We start from the raw sequence: 26178 nt of genomic DNA, 5'->3' as shown, positions 1-26178 counted from the left end.
TGGGAGGAGGTTACCAGTCTTAAAAGCAAAGTGGAAATTCTGCAGCAAATTGCTGACTAACAGTGCATGGTAAATCATCACAGTGTGCTGGCAGTCTGAATAGCTGAAAATGTATAAACAATTTTAATCGTACCGAATCAAAGAACCTGACCCTGAAGGGTCAAGTAGATGCCTGAAAACAAAATTCTTCTTTCCCATCCCCCATTTTTCTCTGTCTCTCTCCCCCTCCCCACCATCTCCCCTCTCACACTTTTGCTCTTCTGAAGTTTTAATGGACGGTACTTCAAACTCTTAGTAAAAAGTTTGTTTGAACAAAGCAGGACAGAGTTTGCTGCATTCCACTGAAATTTTTTAGAGTAAAAGGTCCACAGGTGACCATGGAAACAAAGGTCCACAGGTGACCATGGAAACAAATACTTTGCAACACAAAAGGTACAAAATGTACCACCTTAAAAAATTTAATGCACAAGTGAATAATTTAAAGTAAGTGAAAAGTTACAAGTAGTGAAATTAATGCTACAAAGTTTTACAAAAGTTTTTTAAAAAGTAAACTATTAAAAGTCGTAAAAATGTTAAAAAAATAACAATTGTGGCATTATAAAAGAAAAGTTTGTGGCTTAAAAATAAAACCTAGTTATGTAAATATAATATATGTGCAACTCGGTACATGGGCCCTTTTCCCACAGAAATGGTTGGTAAAGGACTGCTGCAGGCAGCAAGTAGCCAAATACTCTGATCTATATTATTTAACTATTGGACAAGTTAATCAAAATCACTGAAAAAATGTAAGGGATTTCTATTAAAATTTAATTTGACTGTCTCCAGTTATACAAAATGGGAGTGTAATCGGGGTACAATTTTATAAAAAATAATAAAAGCATTGCAAGGGGTATTGGGCAAAAAGAAATTTGTGTGTAAATCTTTTTGTGTAATTATGTAATGTTTTAAGAACCTAAACCAACACTCATGGTTAGTAAAATCCTGTTTGTAAGTTGAAAATAAATTGGTTTTGTTTTGTTTTTTAAATTAAAAAAAACCAATGCCACTAAACTCTATTTAAATTTCTCATTCAAAGTTGCAACACTGACAGACCCTTGTGCTAAACACCTGCAGCTAGCGTAATGTGGCTTCGGTATTTAACATTTAACCCTTTGGGTACTTCCATGTTTTTTATAAAGTTTAATATCTTTTAAAATAAGGATTACAAAATATGTTCCTAGCTGGGGGAGCCAGAACTGGAAGAATGGGGAGAGATTCTGGATACTTTTTCGGAGGTAATAAATAGCAGCTAAAACTGAAAATGTTAAAAGACAGTGCCCCATGGAGCAACAGCAGGGGTAAAATGCACAACACTGAGCCTTAAGCTAGCTCTAAGTAATCTGTCACAATGTTAAACCTTAAAATAAATGCTAGTAAGTAATCCCATAACAATGTATAGGGTTTTATAATTTTTTTGGGGGGGAGGGGGGATTTTCAAGCATGCTAAAAATGGTAATTAAAAACAAATTTCATGTCAAAGATCTCATGGTAATACTGCCTCTCAGCTATTACCTGTGAATAAACTTAAAACTTGGCACAGCAGAAAAACCATTACAAACCTGGTCTATTGTACAAGAGGGGAAACTGAGGTACACAAGTTCATAAATTTCATAAATGAACAGTGGGATAATTCACCCTTTCCCTTTAAGGGTAAAAACCTAGCCTGCCTATAGAACAAAACAAGAAAAATATAAAGGTAATTTTTTTGTTTTTTCCTGCAGTTAGCAAAAAAAATTGTAAAAGGAAGGGGTATTTTTATGCAATAATCTGTCCCCCCACCCCCGGCCAAGGGGCTGGGAAATGTTTATTTTGTTTTTCAGACACTTTATTGGCAAGCTCGTGCCAGTGAAAGAACAACCCAGAATACCATGGATCTACTGTCGCAACAAAAATTGTGTTGTGTGTTTTGTGTTGTTTGTCTTGTTATTACCATTATTTTGGTAAATATTATACAAGGAGGGCTAACGTATATAGCAGCAAAGGTCAGTGCATGGTATAACCTGCCTGAAGAGCATGGTCTACCCAACGGAGGGAATCAAGTAATGTACCGCATTCCAGGAGAACACCATCCATTCCCAATTCCCAAATGGAGGGTTCCTTACCTAGTCTTTGACGAGTTGGGGCTCAGCCTGCTGCTATTAAAAACAAACAATTGAAGACAAAAATGTATTGCACCCAAATAAAAAGGCACAAAATAAAAATAAAAAATGGAAATAAATAAATTCTGTTGCATGCATCTTACAGGTGAACCCACAAAGGGAAAACAAGGCCTGGCCTGAAATAGAACAATCATTGCTGCTATTCTTGCTACGAAGTGAGCTGTAGCTCACGAAAGCTTATGCTCAAATAAATTTGTTAGTCTCTAAGGTGCCACAAGTCCTTCTTTTCTTCTTGCCCAGGGTTATTTTTAATCTTTATTGACACTCCTAGATGATGCTGAATACATAAATAACATTATATTTAGTGCAAAAGGTCAGCCCACAAACTATTAACTTATATGTGGCTGAAAATAAGGAAATACACTATATTGGAAGTACAGTCTTAGCCTTCAGCAGTACTAGCATCATGCTGAAATAAAACATTGCTAGTATTTTATCAGGGAAAACATTAATGAAACAGTTTCTCTTTAATCAGCTCTCATACATAAATGTGTCCTCTGTCTGACTGATATATCTATTTCAGTTAACTTCATCTTCTATTTGCCCTTTCAAAATTTTATTCTGGATTCTTCACACCCTTTGAGTTTCATTGTCTTTTTTTTTATACGATCCTTGTTTCTATCAAACTCACATTTTTAATGCCAGGCCTATTCAAAATGACCATGTTCCTCAGTTCTTCTGAATGCAACTGAATAAAAATTTTGGATTAAAAGGTCAACTTTAAAAATGCACACAATAAATTCACTGATAAAAATCTATTCAAACAGCATCCTGCACCTTCTCCACTGCCACACATTACATTATTCATGTCATCTTCACTGAATTTTAAGCAATGCAAATCAGAAGATGGGGCTTGTTGACTGCTTGAGACTAGCAAAATTTCTTTCTGTGCCCACAGTGCTGAAGGCTGGTCTAGTGGCACTTCTTAAATTAATGAAGCTGATGCAGAGAAATAGAGCACAGACACTTAATCACTTCCTTCAGAACAAAGAATCTTAGCTATCATTTTTCCTAACATTAATCCCTTAGTATGCCCTTCCTTCAAATGCACACTTCCACAGCCATTGTGGAGGGGAAATCATCATTCTTCTCATTGTAAATCACGTAGAGATGCTCAGCAAATAAACAAAGACTTATAATCACATTAAGATCCCATAGTGGAATGAAAAATAATTTTGAAACCCTCAGAAGCAAAGATATTCCAAAAGTTTCCCAGGACAAAATTAATCACAGATATTTATAATATTATAAAATTAAGAAATAAAGGCCCTATCTATTTTACGATCTTTTATAGTAGTGGTTTTCAAACTTTTTTTCTGGCGACTCAGTTGAAGAAAATTGTTGATGCCCATGACCCAATGGAGCTGGGGATGAGGGGCTTGGGGTGTGGGAGGTGCTCAGGGCTGGGGCAGAGGGTTGGAGTGTGGGGGTGAAGCTATGGGGTGGGGCTGGGAATGAGTGGTTCAGGGTGTGGGAGGGGGCTCTGGGCTGGGGCAGGAGGTTGGGGTGTGGGAGGGGGTCCGGGCTCTGGGCTGGGGGTGCAGGCTCTGGGTGGGGCTGGGAATGAGGGGTTTGGGGTGCAGGAAAGGATTTTGGGTTAGAGGGGGCTCAGGGCTGGGGCAGGGGATTGGGGCGCGGGGTTGGGACATGGGCTTATCTTGGGCGGCTCCCGGACAGTGGCGCAGCAGGGGTGCTAAGGCAGGCTTCCTGCCTGTCCTGGCACCGCGGACTGCACTGTACCCCAGAAGCGGCCCGCTTGGGATGAAGGGTTTGGAGTGCAGGAGGGGGATCCCTGGGTCTGAGGGATTTGGAGTGTGGGAGGGGGCTCCAGGCTGGGGTAGGGGGTTGAGGTATGGGAGGGGGTATGGGCTCTGGGCTGGGGGTGTGGGCACAGGGGTGGGGCCAGAAATGAGGGGTTTGGGTGCAGAGGGGGCTCTGGGCTGGGGCTGAGAGGTTCAGAGTACAGGAGGGGGCTCAGGGCTGGGGTGCGGGATGAGGGCTCCAAGCAGCGCTTACCTCAGGTGGCACCCAGAAGCAGGGACATGTCCTTCTGGCTCCTAGGCAAAGGGGTGGCCAGGGCTAGGGGACTCTGTGCACTGCTCCTGTCCACAGGCACTGCCGTGCAGCTTCCATTGGCCACAGTTCCCGGCCAATGGGAAATGTGGAACTGGCATTGGGGGCGGGCGCAGTGCACAGAACCCCCCTGGCCACACCTGTGCCTAAGAGCCAGAGGGACATGTTGCCGCTTCCGGGAGCCACGCGGAGCTGGCCGCTGCGGCCAACCAGACTCTTAATGGCCAGGTCAGCTGTGCTGACTGGAGCCGCCAGGATCCCTTTTCGACCGGGCATTCTGGCAACCCTATGTCAGCTTCATTCAATTGATTCTCCCTCTGCCCCCCTCAGTTCTTCCACTCAATTTAGCATTTGCCTCAGCTAACTGTCCCTCTATCTTTAGTACCCCCAACTGATTTTTCTGCCCCTCTTGAGTCTGTCCCCACCAAACCATGCAAATTACTGGTCCTCTGCCTCCCCCTTCCTCCCTCAGTCAATTGATCCCGTCTCTCATCCCTCCCAGGCTGCCCAAGCAACAAAACCTGTTTCTCTCTTGGTAAAATCAGCCTGTGTCTTCCCATATACACACACATCCAGCCATTTTAGACCGTGCCTCGGCCCCCACTCCAGCAAATTCACACTTTGCCTTCTATAATTTACCTATTGGCTTCTTTCCAGGCTAAGTGATTCTCAGAAGCATCGTGTGGGCTGCACTGGGTACCTGCAATGGGAAGGGGAGCTATCCTGTAGTAGGGATTCAGGAGGGTGAGTGGAATACCTAACCTGATTCCCCTGTGAGCAACAGGGAAGCAGCAAGAGCTGCTCTTTCTCCTCCCTTCCAGTCCCTGGGATGCAGCAGGCAGCCCTTGACAAGCTGCAGCTGGGGAGACAGAGGATGTTCAAATCTCTCCTGGCTTACAATAGTCTGCTAAGTACCCACGCCATGGGGCAGCAGGAAAAGCAGTCAGGAGGGGATGGGGAGGTGCTCTCTATTGCCTCCCCCTTGCTACCAGCCTGGTGTCTCCTCTGTGACAGTCTGAACTAACTGAATACAAAATATCTACCAGTCTCTGCAGACAGCAGAGGCCTTAGATATTTAAAGGTGCAATGAAAAACAAAAGTGTTAACAATTACACCACTAAGTATCACACGGATCAAAACACTGGTAATTTGATATCTATCTGGTAGCCTATGTTAAATGAGTTTTGTGGTCTTAGTCTAATTCTAGTGGATAAGTGCCCACATCTAAAAACCATCTCAGCTGACAGTGTCATCCTTGCTAGAAGTTTCAGCATAGAACACCAGGCCTGGATGGCAGTGAAAACCAATAACCCTTTGATCCAATCAAGGATGAGGCAAATCATTGGAGCAGCAATGGGAAGTTTGTGCTACAGCTCATATTATGGATAATTTGACTGCTTCACTTTTCAGTTCTGACAATCTGCCCCTTTCGACTGTACTCACCCACTCCTGCCTTCTCAAAAAAAACCCTCAACTCTCTTTTAAAGAAAAGGAGGACTTGTGGCACCTTAGAGACTAACAAATTTATTTGAGCATAAGCTTTCATGAGCTACAGCTCACTTCATCGAATGCTTGATAGAGCATTCTTACAACTACAATACCCACCTGCTGAAGTGAAGAAACAGATTGACAGAGCCAGAAGAGTAGCCAGAAGTCACCTACTACAGAACAGGCCCAACAAAGAAAATAACAGAACGCCACTAGCCATCACCTTCAGCCCCCAACTAAAACCTCTCCAACGCATCATCAAGGATCTACAACCTATCCTGAAGGACGACCCATCACTCTCACAGATCTTGGGAGACAGGCCAGTCCGTGCTTACAGACAGCCCCCCATCCTGAAGCAAATACTAACCAGCAACCACACACCACACAACAGAACCACTAACCCAGGAACCTATCCTTGCAACAAAGCCCGTTGCCAATTGTGTCCACATATCTATTCAGGGGACACCATCATAGGGCCTAATCACATCAGCCACACTATCAGAGGCTTGTTCAGCTGCACATCTACCAATGTGATATATGCCAGCAATGCCCCTCTGCCACGTACATTGGTCAAACTGGACAGTCTCTCCGTAAAAGAATAAATGGACACAAATCAGACGTCAAGAGTTATAACATTCAAAAACCAGTTGGAGAACACTTCAATCTTTCTGGTCACTCAATTACAGACCTAAAAGTGGCAATACTCCAACAAAAAAACTTCAAAAACAGACTCCAAGGAGAGACTGCTGAATTGGAATTAATTTGCAAACTGGATACAATTAACTTAGGCTTGAATAGAGACTGGGAGTGGATGGATCATTACACAAAGTAAAACTATTTCCCCATGTTTATTCCCCCCCCACCCTCCACTGTTCCTCAGACGTTCTTGACAACTGCTGGAAATGGCCCATCTTGATTATCACTACAAAAGGTTCCCCCCCAACCCTCCTGCTGGTAATAGCTCACCTTAAGTGATCACTCTGGTTACAGTGTGTATGGTAACACCCATTGTTTCATGTTCTCTATGTATATAAATCTCCCTACTGTGTTTTCTACTGCATGCATCCAATGAAGTGAGCTGTAGCTCACGAAAGCTTATGCTCAAATAAATTTGTTAGTCTCTAAAGTGCCAAAAGTACTCCTTTTATTATAGTTATTGTGTACATGGGTTTAATGCCCTACAGTTCATAACATCTTTGCAAGACCATTCTAGTCCCATCAAAGCTCTGAATGGAGTCATATATATCAGACATGGTGTTAAGATATTTATACAGCTTGCTTTCCAATGCAGTCTCTTTGGGGCTTAAAAGCATTGCCTAAAATATATAAGATAGAAGAACTGCACCATTCTATTTATTATTAATAATGATAATGTTTATTTCTGTAATACCTAGGGACCCACCAAGAATGGGGTCCTATTGTGCTAGGCACTGCACAAACACAGAATAGCAAACAGTCCCTGCCACAAAGAGCTCACTATTTAAACAGACTAAATGGATAATGGATATGGGAAAGGCGTATAACATACAAGCCTAGAAAACAATGTAATGGTGGCAAATGTTAGTTCCATGATTTGTTTCTGGTGGAGTTTAGTTAGGAGGGGATTAGCTAAACAGAAAGACAAGTGTAGGGAGAGAGGATGCTGAAGAGAAGGGGTTGGAGGGCAGGAGGGCAAGAGGTGTAGATTTATTCTCTTGGGTTTTTTTTTTAACATAATACACATCACCATATAGCAGGGTTCTGCACAAAAGCCTAAAATACCATTAATTAAAATAAGGCAAGGGTTCAAAGACCTAGCAAGAAACAGACACTGCCGAAAGAAAGCTAAAATAAAAATACTCCAGAAAGAATTTTCTCATCCTAAAAATGTATGAAGAGACATAAAATATAAGACAGGGCTGCCGCTTATAAACAATGAATATCCAGAACCAAATCGACATTAGCATATTACACTATAGGATAATAAATGTTTATCTCTGCTGAGAGTTATTATTTATTACCTATCTACTGCCACAAATTCATCCTCGTAAAACTCATGAAAATTTACAAGTACAGGCACAAAACTTACTTGCCCCATCCCCATCATGATGACAAGTAAAATTAAGAGAATTTGGGGTGGAGTAGTAATATTTTAGTCACAAAAAAGTGGTCATCCAGGGCAGGTAGAATTTTTCAAACCTGCTACAATGTTTGTAGCTGGCTCTTCATAAATACACAAACAGATAAGATCCTTGCCCTGAAAACCTTAAAGCCTAATTCATGGAATAACTGGTCAAGGACAAGAAAGGAAGGGACTGTCAATGGAAATATGCATGGAAGTGGATGGAAGGAGGAGAGAGAGAGCACTTGGTGCACACAAAGAGAATCCAGGCCTTCTAACTCCAAATTTAGTGCTCTGTCCACTGGATCGCATTGCCTCCCCTTACCTTGACCTGACTAGATAGCCTGTGCAAGCTGACAGAGATCTACCAAATTCAAAAGGCAGATTGCTGCATTCCACACGAGGGTCCGGAGACAAGAAAGCAGAAGCTTCAGTTAGGTCCTGATTCAGGAAAGCATCCTGATTTCATTTTCATGAAGCATTTTCATGAAGGGCATTCAAGCATGTGCTTAAAGTAATGCACATGCATAAGCCTCATTACTTTAAAGGGGCCTTAAGCAGATGCTTATGTGCCCTTCCTAAATACAGCTGCTTTCCTGAGTTAGCTCCTCAATAGCTCTTGCCCCAAGTAAGGCATAGTATAGAAATTCAGCCTGGAGACTATACAGGTAATTTGAACAAAGAAAAAGAAATACATCAGGTCAATAATACATTTAATTTTATAATATGTTTCAGCCACAGTATTCCAGGCTGTGAAACAACAGCAGAATCAGACCTATAAAAGAGTGAATCAGTGAGCTAAGCAGATAAAATCTCACAAGATAAGCCCACATAAAATAAAACTAAATTATTGTGTCAGGTCAAAAATGTCTTCCAAACCAAAACGGTCTTTGTAATACAAACTTGAGACCACCCACTCTGAGGTGCGGAGAACCCGCAACACTGACTCAATGGGAGTTGAATGCACTTCCAAGAGAAATCCTGGAACTGAGCATGTTCCAGGATCCAGGTCTGAATTTATGGCACTTCTCAACACCAAACAGAAGGTATTCTACAAAGCTGAGAGTGCAGAAACAAAGATAATGAGTATTCAGAATGCTTAACAGCTTTATGTGCTTTCCATCCATACATCACTATCATAGGTTTTATCATTTCCATTTATAGAAATTAAAGAAGTTAAGTGACTTGCAGCAAATCACTATTCATCTATTCTGCTCTGTAAGAACTCAGGACCTTGATTTTAGAAGGTGACATGGTACAACCCATAATTGCACATAATGATTTCAGGTTAGATGTTCAAGGGTAAAATCAAAGACTTCGAAAACAGACTTATTCATGTCATGAACACGAACTGCAAACACTTCACTGCAGACACCATTTTGTTCCTGTGCTACAAGCATGCCATCCACTCCTACTCTGAAACTAAACAGCTCCTTGAATAGTGTGGCTATATGTCCTTGAAAATCAAGAATGACCCACTTCCCAGGGCTTGACTGATTTTTACAAAAACAGTATTTTATCTAAGTTTACAAATGCCACCCCTCCCCAACTCTGGACAGCTTTCTCAGTGCAAATTTCCAGAATAAAGACTGAAGAAATATGCACCTCAAGGACAATTCCTCCCTCGGAGTTCTCTGTGATCTCCCTCATCCAGATGAGACTTTGAGTCACCTCTCTTCACAAACAGGGAGTCAGAGACTAGACCCCATCTGACTCCGGGCAGTGTTTTGAGGGGCAAGCTTATAGACAACTCAGCCACACCATCACCATATGCATCTAGCTACTCACCTGTCTGCTGGCCTCTGTACTTCTTCCATCTCCCCTGCATCAGTGCAGTAGTGAAACAAGACTGTAGGAAAGCACAAGGGGCTAGGAAGAGAGGGGGAGGGAGCATGTTTTTGTGGCATGAAGGGGAAGGAAGGAAAGGATGAAAAGTAGAAGAGTGAGTACAATTCTCTAAAGCTCAAAAACCAGAAGGCAAAAGGAAAAGGTTCCCATACAGTTTTCTTAAAATCTCATGAATTTTTAGCTAGTCTAATGATTTTGGTAGTCCCAATTACTGAATTTTGAATGTTTGCGATTGGCAATACTGATGAATCATAGAAGTGTAGGACTGGAAGGGACCTCGACAGGTCATCTAGTTCAGTCCCCTGCACTTATCACAGGACTAAGTAATAACTAGACCATTTCTGACAGGTGTTTGTCTAACTTGTTCTTAAAAACCTCAAAGGATGGAGACTTCACAACCACCCTAGGAAATTATTCCAGTGGTTAACTACCCTGACAGTTAGGACATTTTTCCTAATGCCCAGCCTAACCTTCCCTTGCTGCAATTTAAGCCAATTGCTTCTTGTCCAGTCCTCCGAGGATAAATGCCTTACTATGTGGTATATCTTACTAAAGTCAAGATATACCTGCTTCCCCTGTATCCACAAGGCCTGTTACCCAGTCAAAGAAAGCTATTAGGATTGTAAGCTGTATTTGTTTGATGTACTATTAGAACTGTTTTTATATGTTATTTTGTGATTTTATTGAAATTACCATCTTGAATTTCGTAAGCTGTAGTTGGAACTCCATATTTGTGTCATTCTTCCCCAATTAGTTTGGCGCCCTTTCTGAGGCGTAATTTCCTGATTGATTGCCTCAGAAGCTTAATCTACCTTGCAACCACAAAGGTGAGAAAGTACTACCTGACCCTAAACTAATCTGTCCAGAGACAGAAGGATATATATAAACCCAGTGAGCCAGTCACTGGTGCTGTCCACCCTGGAGGCAGCCCATGTCAGTTCTATCTGTGCAGTCTTCAAGGGGCAAGATCAACAGAGCCAAGGAGTCAGAGTTTACCTGAGTAACAGCATATCTGATCTGAGTTCCTCCTGTGAGCTTCCAACATCACAACTGAAGTTCTGGATCCTTCCCGCTGAAGCTGAGACAGACTGAGTTGACACGCTGTCTGTTTTGTGTTTCGGTGTCATCCATCTGAAAGTAACATTAATTGTTATTCACATGCCTGTAGTCTGTTATGGTAATCGGTAGGGTCTGGGCTTCAAGCCTGCCTTGGAATATAAACCACCGAGCTGTTATATATTCAGTTTGATCTGTTTTATATATGTTGCTTCCCCCTCTCCCACTACTGTATCTTACCCTTCAATAAATTACTTACCTGCTTTACACCTTTATCATGATCTATTTTATTTTAAGCAATACCAGATGATAGGATCTTTTACCCCTCCAGCATCTGTCTATGGGGTGGGGGTCCTGCTAAACAACTAAGGGCTTGTCTACACTGGCAATTTACAGTGCTGCAACTTTCTCGCTTGGGGTGTGAAAAAACATCCCCCTGAGCACAAATTTTCAGCAATGTTAACACCAGTGTAGACGGTGCACCAGTGCTGGAAGCCACACCCCTCGTGGAGGTGGGTTTTTTTAGAGCGCTGGGAGAGCAACCACACAAGCCATGTTAAAGCTTTGCCAGTGTAGACTAGCCCTGAATTAGAATAGTTATCAGCCCATCTATCTTGTTACTACACAACATCCTATAACAGGTTGGCCTGACATGATCTTGACAAATCCGTGTTGACTGTTACTTCCGGTGGGCCAGCCTGTATTCCACCTTGGTCCCGAGGCCCGTCAGGGACATTAGCTGGCGGCTCCTTCACGGAGCTGTGAGCACAGGCGTGTTTTTGACGCAGTTCACCCCCATCCCGGATACTTCCCGTTTTTGCGACGTGAGGGAAACCCTGGCACACATATATTTAGAGTGTGCCAGGCTGCAGCCCCTTTTCCGGCTCCTCACGAATATTTTATTACACTTTTGGCTGCACTTTTCCCCTCACCTTTTTATTTACACTCTCCCCATCCATGGCCCCACAAAGTCGCAGGATCTCCTGGTTAACCTCCTCCTAGCCCTAGCTAAAACAGCCATCTATAAAACCAGAGAGAGGAGGTTGGTCAATGAAGCCTCCTGCAACTGTAGGGCCGTTTTCCGATCCTCAGTACATTCACGTATCTGGGCGGAGTTCCTCTGGGCAGCGTCCACCGACTCCCTTGACGCCTTCGAGGAGCGGTGGGCGCTGTCCGAGGTTCTCTGCTCGGTGACCCTGTCCGGTTCCCTCCATCTGACCCTTTGATTGAGGGGAAGAGTGAGAGACCCCAGCCCCAGCCATTGCCGCTGTGGATACCATCATCACCATCACCTAGGAAGGGTCCTATCACACGTGGGTGTACATCCTCCCCCTCCCCCAAACTGCCCACCCCGCAGCCGTGCCCATCTTGTGGGACACTCTCAGGAGAGGAATAATTGATGACACTGGGCATGGCACTAGGTAACTCGAGGGGGTGGAAGACCCCGAGTGTCGAGGAAGCCCCCCCCCGCTCTAGACCACCAGGTAACTCAGGAGGGTGGAAGACCATGAGTGTCGAGGAAGCCCCCCTGCTCTGGGCCCAGGCTAGCCTGAACACTTCTCCCTCCTGAAGGCTGCTGTGGTATACCTTGCGTTTGCTTTTGTTTTGTTGCATAGTTTTGTTTTTTCCTTTTTGGTGATTTTTGTAAGTGTTATACAAATAAAATTCTTTTCTGCTTAAAAAAAAAAGACTTTACTTATCACCTTATAATCTTCTAGGTATTTGCAAATTGATGGATTATTTGTTCCATTATCTTTCCGTGCACTGAAATTAAGCTGACTGATCTGTAATTCCCCAGGTTGCCCTTATTCCCATTTTTTTTATAGATGGGCACTATATTTGCCCTCTTCCAGTCCTCTGGAATCTCTCCAGTCTTCCATAAGTTTTCGATGATTATCACTAATGGCTCATATCTCCTCAGACAGCTCCTTGAGTAATCTAGGACGTATTTCATCAGGCGCAGCCAACTTGAAGACATCCAATTTGTCTAAGTAATTTTTAACTTGTCATAAATATAAAGGGAAGGGTAAACCCCTTTGAAATCCCTCCTGGCCAGGGGAAAGCTCCTCTCACCTGTAAAGGGTTAAGAAGCTAAAGGTAACCTCGCTGGCACCTGACCAAAATGACCAATGAGGAGACAAGATACTTTCAAAAGCTGGGAGGAGGGAGAGAAACAAAGGGTCTGTGTGTCTGTCTATAGTCTGACTTTGTCAGGGATAGACCAGGAATGGAGTCTTAGAACTTTTAGTAAGTAATCTAGCTAGGTATGTGTTAGATTATGATTTCTTTAAATGGCTGAGAAAAGAATTGTGCTGAATAGAATAACTATTTCTGTCTGTGTATCTTTTTTGTAACTTAAGGTTTTGCCTAGAGGGGTTCTCTATGTTTTTGAATCTAATTACCCTGTAAGATATCTACCATCCTGATTTTACAGGGGGGATTTCTTTATTTCTATTTACTTCTATTTTTATTAAAAGTCTTCTTGTAAGAAAACTGAATGCTTTTTCATTGTTCTCAGATCCAAGGGTTTGGGTCTGTGGTCACCTATGCAAATTGGTGAGGCTTTTTATCCAACATTTCCCAGGAAAGGGGGGGTGCAAGTGTTGGGAGGATTGTTCATTGTTCTTAAGATCCAAGGGTCTGGGTCTGTAGTCACCTAGGCAAATTGGTGAGGCTTTTTACCAAACCTTGTCCAGGAAGTGGGGTGCAAGGTTTTGGGAAGTATTTTGGGGGGAAAGACGCGTCCAAACAGCTCTTCCCCAGTAACCAGTATTAGTTTGGTGGTGGTAGCGGCCAATCCAAGGACGACGGGTGGAATATTTTGTACCTTGGGGAAGTTTTGACCTAAGCTGGTAAAGATAAGCTTAGGAGGTTTTTCATGCAGGTCCCCACATCTGTACCCTAGAGTTCAGAGTAGGGGAGGAACCTTGACACTTGTTCTTTCCCTATTTTAGCCTCAGATCCTACACATTTTCACTGTCGTTCCGTGTTAGATGTCCGATAGCTACTAACCTTCTTGGTGAAAACTGAAACAAAAAAGTTTGTTCCATTTCCACATTTTCTGTTATTATCTTTCCCCCATCATTGAGTAATGGGACTTCCTTGTCCTTGGTCTTCCTCCTGCTTCTAATGTATTTGTAGGATGTTTTCCTGGTCCCCTTTATGTCTCTAGCTAGTTTAATTTCATTTTGTGCTTTGGCCCTTTTAATTTTGTCCCTACATGCTTATGTTGTTTATATTCCAGGATGTTTGTATTATTTTTCATAATTTGACCTAGTTTCCACTTTTTGTAGGACTCTTTTGAGTTTCAGATCATTGAAGATCTCCTGGTTACGCCAAGGTCATCTCTTCCTATCTCTCCTATACAATGGGATAGTTTCTTCTTGTGCCTTGTCTCTTTGAAAAACTGCTCTCTTGAACTGTTTTTCCCCTTAGTCTTGCTTCCCATGGGATCATACCTACCAACTCTCTGAGTTTGATAAAATCTGCCTTCTTGAAATCCATTATCTTTATTCTGCTGTTTTCCCTCCTCCATTCCTTAGAATCATGAACTCTGTCATTTCATGCTCACTTTCACCCAAGCTGCCTTCCACTTTTAAACGCTCATCCAGTTCCACCCTATTTGTCAAAATAAGAATAAAACAGCCTCTCCCCTAGTAGCTTTCTCCACCTTCTGAAATAAAAAATCATCTCCAATGCATTCTAAGAACTTGCAGAACATCACCCTTGCTTTTTTACCCCTTGTCTCCTTACCCAAACTTTCAACAAGTGTGTAGCCTACTTCCATCTCAACCTCAGTCCAAGTGTATACATCTTTGATGCTCAAGGCATCAGCTCTTCCCTGTTTTCCCTGCCTCTCCTTCCTCAGCAAGCTGTACTCGTCTATATCAATATTCCAGTCGTGTATTATCCCACCAAGTCTCTGTGATGCCAACTATGTCATAGTTGTGTTTATTCACTAGTATTTCCAGTTCTTCCTGTTTATTCCCCATATTTCTTGCTTTAGTATACACACATGTAAGATACTGATTTCATTTCCCCCATATCCTCTTGGCTCTCCTTTGTCCCTGCTCTAATGGCCTATGCTCCCCCCAGAGTCTAACCCTTCTCCCAGGTCACCATGTGTTTGACTTACCTCTGGGCTTTTGGATCCTAGGTGTCTGAAGTTAGGCTCCTGATACATATTTGGACAGGTGCATAGAAGAGGTCTAATTTTTACCACTGCTGAGCATCCCCCTCACCCCCAGACAATCACACTGAAGCCAGTGGAAGCTGGGGTTCCTCAGCACTTTTGAAAATTCTGTCCATTTTTGTGTGGGTGCCTAATACAGATTTTGAAGCCAAGTTCAGGCAACCAGATGTGAAAATTTGAGCTCTATTAGGGCAGGGGATTTTCCTCTTGCCTAACAAATAAAAAAAATGGTGCCCCTGGGGTTGCATGTTATTTTAAAACAGCAGAAATCCCTTACACGTCAAAACAAGGAAAATAACAGCCACTGCCCCACTGGCTGCCTATAGGACTCCCCTCCACTGTATTGTCTGTTGGGAAGAGCCCACCATGGGAAACTGTAGCCCAGAGGCTCCCCAGATGGGTAATGCTTGCAAGAGGTGCATTGAGTCCCTGTGCAGAGAAGGAAGGAGAGCCCCTCTTTTTGCTCTACGTTTGTACAGCACCTTGCACAGTGCCGGGGGTCCTCATATCTGAATGGGGCTCACAGTCTCTCCTGCAATACAATTAACACAGTGTATTAACACAGTAGCTGCTGCTACTATGGGACGCTCCATTATGGCAATGTAACCAGTCAGTAAAAACGAGAACGGGGGCTGTTACGTCCCCAACAACGACGGGGACCAGCGGGGGGATGGGCCGTATTGAAACCTACACACAGAAGCGAGAGAGACGCGCGCGACCCCGCCCCCGCGCGCACCACACTCCAGCGCTCCACGCCCCCCGTCCCTTCTTCAGCGCCTGACGCTCTCCATCTGCGCAGCCGCAGATTGCAATGCCCATCCTCTCCCCACCCACGAGGGAGTGGGCGTGGCCTGCCACAAAGCGCCTCAGAGCGCATGCCTTCGGGAGGGGAGGGGGCCGGTCTCAGGCTGCCGTGGGCCCAGCGGGGAGCCTGTGACGGCGGCCTGGAGAGGGGGGCGTAAGTTCCGGGGCAAGTTTCTTCTTCCGGTTCCTCGGCCGTGGAGTCTGCAGTTGCTACGTGTCCTTAGCGCGAGCGGTTCGTTCGGTCCCGGAGCCCGAGGTGAGAGCGGGAGCGGCTCCTCCGCCAGGGGCCCGGTGCGGGAGGGGACGGCGCTTCTTGCGCGGGGAGCCAAGGCGGCCGAGCGCCGCCGCTTTCCGTGCGGGGTCCCCGGGGCAGCGCGCTGGGCGCTCGCCGCCGGCTCCCTCTCGGTAGCTCTGGGGGGGGGCCCGCCGTCTCCGCCCCCCCCCCGCCCTCCCCTACGTTGCGGCCGCTCCTGGGGCTGTGACGGGCCGGCGAGCCTCGCAGCGGGCCCGGGGGTCGCTGCGCTCGTGTCTGGGGCTGGCCTGGAGGGCTGGGGCCGGCGCCCTCCGTAAGTGGAGCGGGGGTCAAGGGAAAAGAGATCGGGAGTCTGGCGGAAGCCTCGGTTGTGGGTGGTCCGCAAAATCCCGGCTATAAACCCGCCTAGCCCTGAGCCTGGGCAGCGCCCGTGGTTCCCTCCTCCCGCCCCGTTCCCTCTGCCAGCTCCCTGTCCCCCTCGACACCCGCCGTGGAGAGCTTGACGAGTCATTCCTCTTCTTCAGGGAGCAGTACCTAGAAGTGAATCACAGCAGGGTCCTGCTTCCTGACTGCGGCTCCTAGCCGGTGTGGTAATACAAATAATAAAAGCTAGTGTGAATATATCAAATGTTGGGCGATCTAATTCCACAAGAAAAAGGAAAATACCCTGCAACAAAATACGGATTTTTAACATCTTTGTTAAAAAAAACAACAACATAGAATCCTGACCTTGTGTGTGATTAAAGTGTTAACAGTTTTCACATTCAATGTTTAATGTACATTAAAGAAGACCAGCAGAGGGGCAAAGGGAGGATTTGCCTCTTTATGTAAGATGTGAAATGATTTTTCAAAATGATTCTTGCAACAATCTGTGTATTAAAATGTAACACTCTTGCAGGCAATCATGGATCAAGTAATGCAATTTGTTGAGCCCAGTCGTCAATTTGTAAAAGATTCCATCAGGCTTGTTAAAAGATGCACTAAGCCAGACAGAAAAGGTAAAGTATGCAAAAAAACTAGGGCCATAATGCTCATTTCGCTTCAGTTTTCTATCTTATGATATTGCCTGAAACACAAAGAACAGGAACTTCATGTGTTTATAGGCATACTGATGTCTATTTTTCACGTTGACTGATTCTCTTAGTTCTGCATTTATGTAGCAAGCCAGTTTTGTCTGAAAAATCATGAGATGCACTTAATTCTGCGTATAACCAAACTAATTTGAAAGTTTTTTTTTTTTTCCTGGTATACATTTTGCTGAAGTCAAACTTGTGATAGCAGTATGGTAGTGAGTTTCTGAAGCACTCTACACAGCTGAAGTGTTCTGAAATGTAAATTTCTTAATTTCAGAATCCTTTTGATGGTTTCTATGGACACTTCACATCCTGATGTTTAGTCTGCTCAAATTAATCTTTTCCATTGTCACTAACTTGATTTCGCTTATTTTCTTTTGGAAATTGAATGCTTAAGTACTTTGTTAACAGTATTGTCAGTGACTTAAAAGTTCAAGTTAGCTTATCTGGCTTTAAGTAATGCATGATTCTATATTTTGTAATCCTATAAGTATTAATCCCTGGAAACCTAGCATTAATAAAACTTGGGTTATTTTTAGAAATGAAATAACTGTCTGTCTCTGGGCATTACCATCTAAATGACACTTCTAAAGTGTCTTTTATCTTAACATTGGGAGAAACTTTCAAAGGCACAAATCTCCATGGTCATTGTAATAACCTAATCTGCATTTTAAGTGGTAGGTTTAAATTTACAGGACTAAAACCGATAATTTCTTAAATTGCAGAATTCCAGAAGATTGCCATGGCAACAGCAATAGGTTTTGCGATAATGGGATTTATTGGTTTCTTTGTGAAATTGATCCATATCCCTATCAACAACATCATTGTGTAAGTAAATCTGATAAAAGGCTAATGCTAGTATCCGAACAAGAATAACACAGTGTTCAGAATTGAACTGATAACTAAACTTAGTATTTCAATGAACATAACTTTTGGTATTCATTTATCCAATAACTTATGTACTCCCCATCACTATAGTACATGAGCACTTCAGCAACTTCATATATATCTTGTAAACAGTTAGGAGTTTTCAGTAAATCGATTTTGCTTTCAGATATTAGTGCTTCATCTTTTGTTTACTAAATAATATACTGCAAAATTTTAGTACTATCATTGCACTTGTAGATGAGAGAAGATGGCCGAAGAGGTTTAGAAGCTAAATGTTGAACATTTAAATACTCCGGGGGAATTCTGCACCACTGTGCAATGCAGAATTTGTGCAGAATTACATATTTCCCAGGCAGAATTGGGCTGCAGAGCTGCTGGCCACCACTAGGGGCCACTGGACTCAGCAGAGCACAGCTTACAGTAAGTGGTGTGCCAGGCTGCTCAGCTTGATCCTCATTCTTCTGGGGACAGGAGAGGGCCTGGGAGACCCAGCTCTGGCAGAGGGTGAGGAAGAGCAGGGTTGCACAATCCCATGGTGGGACAGTAAAGAAATTGGGGGTGCGTGCAGCTGGGCTCTGGGAGGAGGGGTGTATATGTTCCTGAGTGGGGTGCGGATGTCTGGGCTTGGAGGGAGGGGAGTGCAGGTGTCTGGGATCTGGGGACCGCACAGCCCCCTCCAATACCTCCCAACAGGAACTGGGTTGTCAGAGGGTTTCTTTAACTCCTGGGGGAATCTTTTTTTGTCATTGTGTGTATTGTTGACAGGTATTTTGAAATAAATTACCAAAATAATTGAAACTTTGAAAATAGAAGCTTTATTTGTCAAAACACAATATAAATATGCAGACTTTTTTAAAATGAGTGCATGTTTAGATAATACAGTGGATAGTTTGTTTGGATTTTGCATTCTTTAACTTTTCACGAAATTTTTAGAAATTTCACCAAGTGACCTGAACACTTGCAGAGAATGTGTATAAATGAGCCATATAGTCTTGAGGTTGTATTGGAAGAAGTCACCCAACAAAGCTAATAAATAGTATTAAAAATAACTTTATTAAAAGTAAAGCAGTGTTTCCAATTTTACATAATCATAACTTTTGTACAATATACCACAATTTGTGTATTAAGCTTTTGCATATGAACATTGAACCTTAAATCAATCTGGTAAGTAGCACTACAAAAATCACTGATATTGAAGGTTTCAAACACTTCAGTTAAGGCTTCTTAATTGGTTAAAATAGCAATTGTTTTGCCAAAAGTTGTTCTCAATCATTTCCCTAGTAGGGACGCATATTACAGCAAAAGTATCGGGACTCCTCTGACATCTGTTTACTACCCCTTTTGGAGCAAGAGTGGTATGATCCTCAAATTAAGAAACCTGTCTCAGAGAAGGAGCTGTGTAATGTCTGTGCTGTTTTTAAGGCATAGTGGGGACTTTGTTCCAGTTAGAATGGGATGATCTAACTTAAGATAGCAGTCTTACTTGACACTGATCAAATTCTCTTGTTCTACAGTGGTGGCTGAACACTCATCAAGATCTGTTACCTGAAGTTTGGAGTGATGGACAATGGGGGTCGGGTGTGGGGGGCTTTTTTGCTTACTAATATTCCATAAGTCTGTATCTTGTTTGTTTACTGCTATAAACCAGGCTAAGATTTAAAACAAGCTTGATATCTGAGTTGGTCTCATTTTGTTTTACTGACTCTTTGAACTTTCTAGGCTCAGTAAATAACTTATCACTGTGTGCTGCTAGTTGTACAAGATGAGGTAAGGTGACTGAACTGCCTTTCTTGGTTTACTGCTTTGAGCAGTAGAATAATTTTTTACATATTACTTTTGGCCCAGCATTAGGTGGTACTAAAAACCAACTCTAAATCTATTCAGGTTAAAAATACTAACCTACTTCCATTTTCCTATATTGTGTCTTGTAACCTGGGGGGTGGAGAGGGAATGTGCCTGTATAAAATACTGTTAGAAGCACAAAACAAGCTGAAAAGATTTTGCTCTAGTCTTTAAATTGATGTGATCTTTGGTTTTACTTACAAAAAGTAGTTTAGTTTTTCAGATCTTGTTCTAAACACTCTCTTTAAGAGGCAGCAACTGAAATACATATATTACAGACGTACTTACAGATCAGCTCAGGGCCCTTATCCTTCCTTACCAAACAGTTTTGGATTCCACTACTGTCTTTATAGCGCTTTTCAAGATGGTGCAACTTGACACCAACATTAGCACTAAATTTGTTATATACCATCGTGTTTAGCATCTATTCAATGATGTATGCGTTCTGTGCCACCTTAAATTAACAAACCCTTTAAAAGAAAATATACCCGTGTGTAAAATTTGAAGAGACTGCTGTGATAACCAAATTAAAATGCAACTTTATCCAGTTGTTTAAAGAACCTGCATGAACTTCTGCCTACAAAGCTCATACAGTTGTTATTAATAATAGAATATCAGGATTGGAAGGGACCTCAGGAGGTCATCTAGTCCAACCCCCTGCTCAAAGCAGGACCAATCCCCAATTTATGGCACAAATCCCTAAATGGCCCCCTCAGGGATTGAACTCACAACCCTGGGTTTAGCAGGCCAATGCTCAAACCACTGAGCTATCCCTAAGTCTGAACGTTTTAATCTATAAAAGCTTGCACACTGATAGTTTACGAGCACTTGATTAGTTGAATGCTGCTTACCTTCTGTTAATTAGAAGTTTGTAAATAGTACCTAATGCTGGAAAGTAGAAGTAAAATGGCAGCACAGACAGCAGCATTAAAAGAAATACTCAGCCTGCTATTCTGAGCTTCACTGTAGTGGTATTTATTGCTGTTTTCCTTTAAAATTTGCAATTAACTCAAGTGAAGTAGACTTAAAATCTATGTTACTAAACAGCAGGGCAGAAGATCAGCCTGTTCTAGTCACATTAAACAGCAAAAGGATTACTTACAATACTGCTGTACTAATTTTGTATAAGTCAAAAATATACATAATACATCAATTAAAATTTGACTCGAGAAGAGATTCTTTAACCACTGATTTAACAGTAGTAATAAAACCTAATCTGGACACACTCCTGCAAGGAGTAAGAGTCGGTCAGTCTATGCCCATTAGTCCCTTTCAGTGCTGCTGGTTTAGGAAGTGCATGTGTCCTATGCACGGAACTAGAATGAGTTATTCAGTCAGTTTTGTCACTACTATCTTCCTAAAGATTTTTCACTTGACTTATTAAACTCCACTATCTTTCCCTTCCCTCTGCTCTTCCGAAAAAAAAAAAAAAAAAAAAGAATTTTATTTTGATTCCTGCCACAATAATTTTCTGTTAATGAGTGAAATTTTCCAACATGTTTAAAGTCTTCAGTCAGCTGAAAAAAAGGCAGTTGTAATCTTAAGAATTTTGCTTATTTTTGATACCCATTGTCCACAGCAACGGTTTATCTGTTTCTATGGTCACAACTCCAGATTCATCGTAGGTATTTGAAGTGCTGACAAGCGTTCCAAACTTTAGCACATGGTTAGCTGTAAATAATAAAAAATAATTTAAATAAACACCAGGAAAAATCTCTTTAGAAAGGCATTTAAGGAACAAACTGCCAAATAAGCAAATGAAGTGACATGTATTTCTTCTCCGGTTAAGGAGATTTCGATTTCCTGTTGATTGCAATGAGGACAATATATTCTAAGAATATATATCCTTTTGTCCCCTAAATTTTTATATCCAAACCATTCTTGAACCAGTATGTGCCATCTTAAAGGTAATTCTGTATAAATTAAAAATAAATCCATCATCTCTACTACAGAATAACAAAGTAAAATGCAACCACTCTTAAAGGACAGGACAGTAACTGACAGTAGCGTGTGTGTTTGAAATTTATTTTTATGCATAAACTAATTGAAAATAAGAATAGGTGAGAGAGGATTCTTCATTTTCCTCTGCAGGTTAAGTTAAGAATTCAGCTGTAATTCAGTCATCAATCCACATTTTAAAAAAGGTGTTTTTGAAAGGCAGTTGAAGGAAACAACTTACATGAAGCAAGTACTTTTTTCGCCCAGAGTGATTCATAAACAAAATATAGGCGTCATCTCCTTTTGGAATGAAGAAAACCCAGGGGTAGAAGAAAGCAGCTGTTTAACAATGCACAGGAATAGTTTAGGAAGGGAACTGAATGTAGTAGCCAAGTGAAATTCCTGCAAGGGGAATTTTAGGTAGGCAGAATTGTAATTACTCAAATTGGAATCTGGCCAAGATAGCAGGGTTGATTCCTTTACACTTGCATGAAGTACCATGGGATCTTTAAAGGTCAGTATGATTAAAAAGAGAACTGTCATACTCTGTTACCACCTCCTTTCCACCAATTTAAAGGTTGGGGTGTACCTGTGCCTTTTGCCACATATTATCTCCCATGCAAGATGATGTACACCACATAATCACACTAGATATCAACATCTCTAGTCATTAAAGCTTGTTCATATTAGAATGATTATTTTTATTTTTTAATGTAACTACAGTAGGAACTGAGATACATCAGCAAGGCTCCACATACGAAAATTTGGGAACCACTATTCTAAGCAATTTCTCTTATAGCTGAGGTGCTCAGGAAGTGAGCTTGTTCCATACACAGCCTGATAAAGAGGCAAAGGCTATTATTCACTTTTGGGTCACCTTCTACCACCAACCTGGCAATGAGCTGCCAGAAGCTGGGAATGAGCAACAGGGGATGGATCACTTGAATTATCTGTTCTGTTCATTCCCTCTAAGGCACCTGGCACTGTCCACTGTTGGGAAGACAGGAAACTGGGCTAGATGGACCTTTGGTCTGACCCAGTAGGGCCATTCTTATGTTCTTTTTTGGGAAGAACCAGATCTTACCTGCTCACAGTAGAGCTCTGGACTGGAACCCAGAGTAGAGGATGGGCCTGGGTTCCCCTTCCATACGCTGCAGAGTGGCAGTGAACGGGAAGACTGCCTAAGTCAATACAGGAGTGAAATAGTCAGGGCAGTGGGTGTGAGGACTGCCTCACCCCTGAGAGAGACTTTGAGAGCTTGAAGGGAAGGGAAAACACAGAAGAGACCCGGCAGGAGTACAGAATCATGAGAGGCTGTACGATGCCTCTGTTAGTGGAAGGAAGGGTGCAAGGCAGCATTGAACCATGCTGGGCTAATCCCCAGAATTCCCCCCCACCCCCCAGGATGCCCAAGCTGGATGCTGTGGGACAGGCACTGTCATGAGGCATGGCACTGGAGCCCAGCTGCTGCTGCTAAACATGTACCTGCCAGGTATCGGGCCTGCTGCCCCGGGGGACAGGACGGGGCCCAGGCTTGGAGCCCCTGCTGCACCTATGGGTCTGCCCTCCCTGCGGGGACCCAGCCTGAGAGGCTGGGGATGGGCTCCTGTTTCCTACTTCTCCCCTGGCTCATTTTCATCCTTCTGCTCCCCAAGCCGTCAGCCAGGCGGCCTGGCTCCTTGGTACTTCATGCTCTCTCCATCCCCTGCCAGGAGCTGACTGTCTCCCTTTTTTCCTTTTTCCCCCTTCCCCTCTCACTCTCCCTTCTTGCTGCTCCCAGCCCGCAGAGATGACTTTTTACCACTATTTAAAGCACTCCAGGTTCTGTCAGAAATTGCATTTCCTTTTCCTGGATGTGTTTCCTGGCTTCATAGCCCCAATGGTGGGGGGAAGTGGCTGCTGCTGCCGCAAATGGAGACCGGGGACCCGGCTGCACTTTATAAGCCACCCAGCAGGTGCTGGGAAGAGGCAAAGCTCCTCCAAAGTGGTTTGGGACTTGGTTAGGCAAGGCTCAGCTTGGCTCGGCCCTGTGTAAATGAGTCTCTGTCTCCACTCCAGATGCATAGAGCCCTGTGCTGTTGTATCTGCATTCGCTCCACTATCCACAAAAATGCTCCGTGGATTTGCAGGGCTCTCTATATAAAGATTATTATATCCATCCATCCGTGTATTTTAAGATCAGTAAGACCCGTACCAATTTCTGCTTAACAAGAGCATGAACTCCAAGATTATCTGCAATTTTTGCTAAGCAGTGTCACAAGGCTAAGGCCTTTGCAAGCCACATTCGAGGAAAATATTAATGAAAGGTACTTATTTTATCCATCAGTTACATTATTACTAGCTGATGGGTAAAATAAGCATATAGTTCACAAAATTGTAGCACAATCTACATGTCAGGGTACAGGGAGACCTTCAGAAACAGAGCTCAGGAGCGTGTAGAGACCAGCAAGACCCTGTCTGTGGTCTCCACCTTGTTAACTTATGCAGCAAAAATGCATCGGTTCTGCTGGATCTGAAGCTGGACCACTCTGGATTTGCAATAAAGTGGCCCAATATAAATGAAAAAGTCTTTGCTTTCTGGGAGCACAAAGCGTACAAAGTTACATTTTTCAACTAAGTAGTGGGCTGCTTTACCTGCAGCCCAAAGAAAGTAAAATTCCCATTGCAGACATGAATGTGGGTTGGGCAGTTCATGTGTATTGACTAGCTCCTTGCCTCCCACAACTCACTGTGCTGGACTGTCTCCCTCATCTTAAATCACAAACTAGGGGAGTTGCCATAAATCTAGGGCAAAGCAATCCCTCTGCATGGCCTCAAGAAGTAGGATAGACAAGAACTAGGCCTAACTTTTTAATATACTTACTTTCAAGAAATCTTTCCTCAGGTCAAACCTTCAATTGCTGCTCCAATGGGCCCTACCCTCACTTTAGTTCCTGACTTGGGACTGTCAAGGAGAGGCTTCTCTCCTCTGTCAGCATTCATTATGGTAGAGTCCAATTCACACAGTCCCTTCAAAATTCTTCCTTAAGTTGCTAAAAGTCTGGGAAACCTTTCGGATCACAGAGGCATCTGCTTTTTACTCCCCCATCCTGATGACATTCCCCCACAGCATGACTGCCATACGAGAATACAGAAATTCAACAGGAAACAGCTACAGACACCCCCTGACTTACAGAATCGTTCCGTTCCGGAAAGCCTTCCATAACTCAAATTTTGCTTAAGTTGGAAAAACATACCCATACGTTACACAACAATTTCTGCAACTCGAAAATCCTATTTCTGGTTTATGGAACTTTTTCTGTAAATGCGAAGTTGTGTACGTCGGGTCTTGTGTAAACCGGGAAGCGTCTGTACTGTGTTAGGTCAAGACCATACCCTGCCCCAAAACTGGTTACTTACCTTTCCTGTTGGTCTTCAGGATGTGTTGCTCATGTCCATTCCATTCTAGGTGTGCACGTGCCAATGTGCACGGTTGTCGGAGATTTTTGCCTTAGCGGTATCCATAGGGTTGGCAGTGGGGCCCCCTTGAGTGCTGTGCTCATGTGCCGATATATCAGGCACCACCGACCCTACACCCTCGGTTCCTTCTTGCTGGCAACTCCGACAGAGGGGCAGGAGGGCAAGTAATGGAATAGATATAAGCAACACATCTTGAAGAACAGTTATGAAAGCTAGGTAATTAGTTTTTTGTCTTCGAGTGCTTACTCATGTCGATTCCATTCTAGGTGTCTCACAAGCAGTGCCAATAGAGGTGGGCTCAAAGTTCATGGTTTTGCAGCACTGCCCTGCCGAAGCCAGTATCATCCCAAGCCTGCTGGGTCAGTGCATAATGGGATGTAAACGTGTGGACAGACCAGATAGCAGCTCTCTTGGATCGGCACCTAGGCTAAGAAAGCCGCTGATGATGCTTGCGCTCCAGTTGAGTGCGCTTCGACTATCGCCGGTGGAGGCACACTCGCTGGCTCGTAGCAGTATCGGATGCAGGCTGTGATCCAGGATTAAATCCTTTGAGCAACCTTTCATCCTGTCTGCACCACAATAAACAGCTGCGTTGACTTATGGAACGGCCGTATCCTATCGATATAGAAGGCCAGCGCCCTCCGGATGTCCAGAGCGTGTAACCTGCTCTCCTCTTCAGATTTATGGGATTTCGGAAAGAAAAAGTCCTGGCCAGTATGAAACTGGGAAACTACCTGAGGCAGGAATGCTGGGTGCAGCTGCAACTGGACCTTATCTTTGTAGAACACCATATAGGGTGGTTCTGATGTAAGCGCTCTGACCTCAGACACTCTGCGGGAGGACGTAACCACCACCAGGAACACAACCTTCAGGAGAGAAGGAGAAGAGAGAGAGTTCGAAGGGAGGCCCCATAAGCATGAAATTCAAATCCCAGGGGAGAGACAGGATCCCGGACATGACGGTAA

General features: G+C 43.4%; 2 protein-coding genes across 10 annotated transcripts in view; one reads left to right on the top strand and one right to left on the bottom strand.

Moving 5' to 3' along the window:
• The first annotated feature begins 15898 nt into the window (after positions 1 to 15898).
• On the top strand, positions 15899 to 19639 carry SEC61G (SEC61 translocon subunit gamma). Its single transcript, XM_073332806.2, has 4 exons — positions 15899 to 16016; positions 16912 to 17011; positions 17812 to 17914; positions 19489 to 19639. Exons 2-4 carry the CDS (start codon positions 16918 to 16920, stop codon positions 19496 to 19498), a joined length of 207 nt encoding a protein of 68 aa, XP_073188907.1. The 5' UTR covers positions 15899 to 16016; positions 16912 to 16917; the 3' UTR covers positions 19499 to 19639.
• Positions 18859 to 26178, bottom strand: part of TPK1 (thiamin pyrophosphokinase 1) — a 481390-nt gene continuing 474070 nt past the window's right edge. For 5 of the 9 annotated variants that reach the window (XM_073332805.2, XM_078851687.1, XM_078851689.1 and 2 more), the window contains one exon: positions 18859 to 21487. In XM_073332805.2, the coding sequence (XP_073188906.1) occupies positions 21357 to 21487 (131 nt within the window). In that variant the 3' untranslated portion in view covers positions 18859 to 21356. Of the gene's footprint in view, positions 21488 to 22838; positions 22936 to 26178 lie in introns of all 9 variants that reach the window. The other 4 variants (XR_013635371.1, XM_078851690.1, XM_078851688.1 and 1 more) reach the window with 3 other exon arrangements.

This window comes from Lepidochelys kempii, chromosome 2, assembly GCF_965140285.1.
Source record: "Lepidochelys kempii isolate rLepKem1 chromosome 2, rLepKem1.hap1, whole genome shotgun sequence".
In the NCBI taxonomy this organism is placed as follows: Eukaryota; Metazoa; Chordata; order Testudines; family Cheloniidae; genus Lepidochelys; species Lepidochelys kempii.
This window is presented reverse-complemented; position numbering and strand designations above follow the sequence as displayed.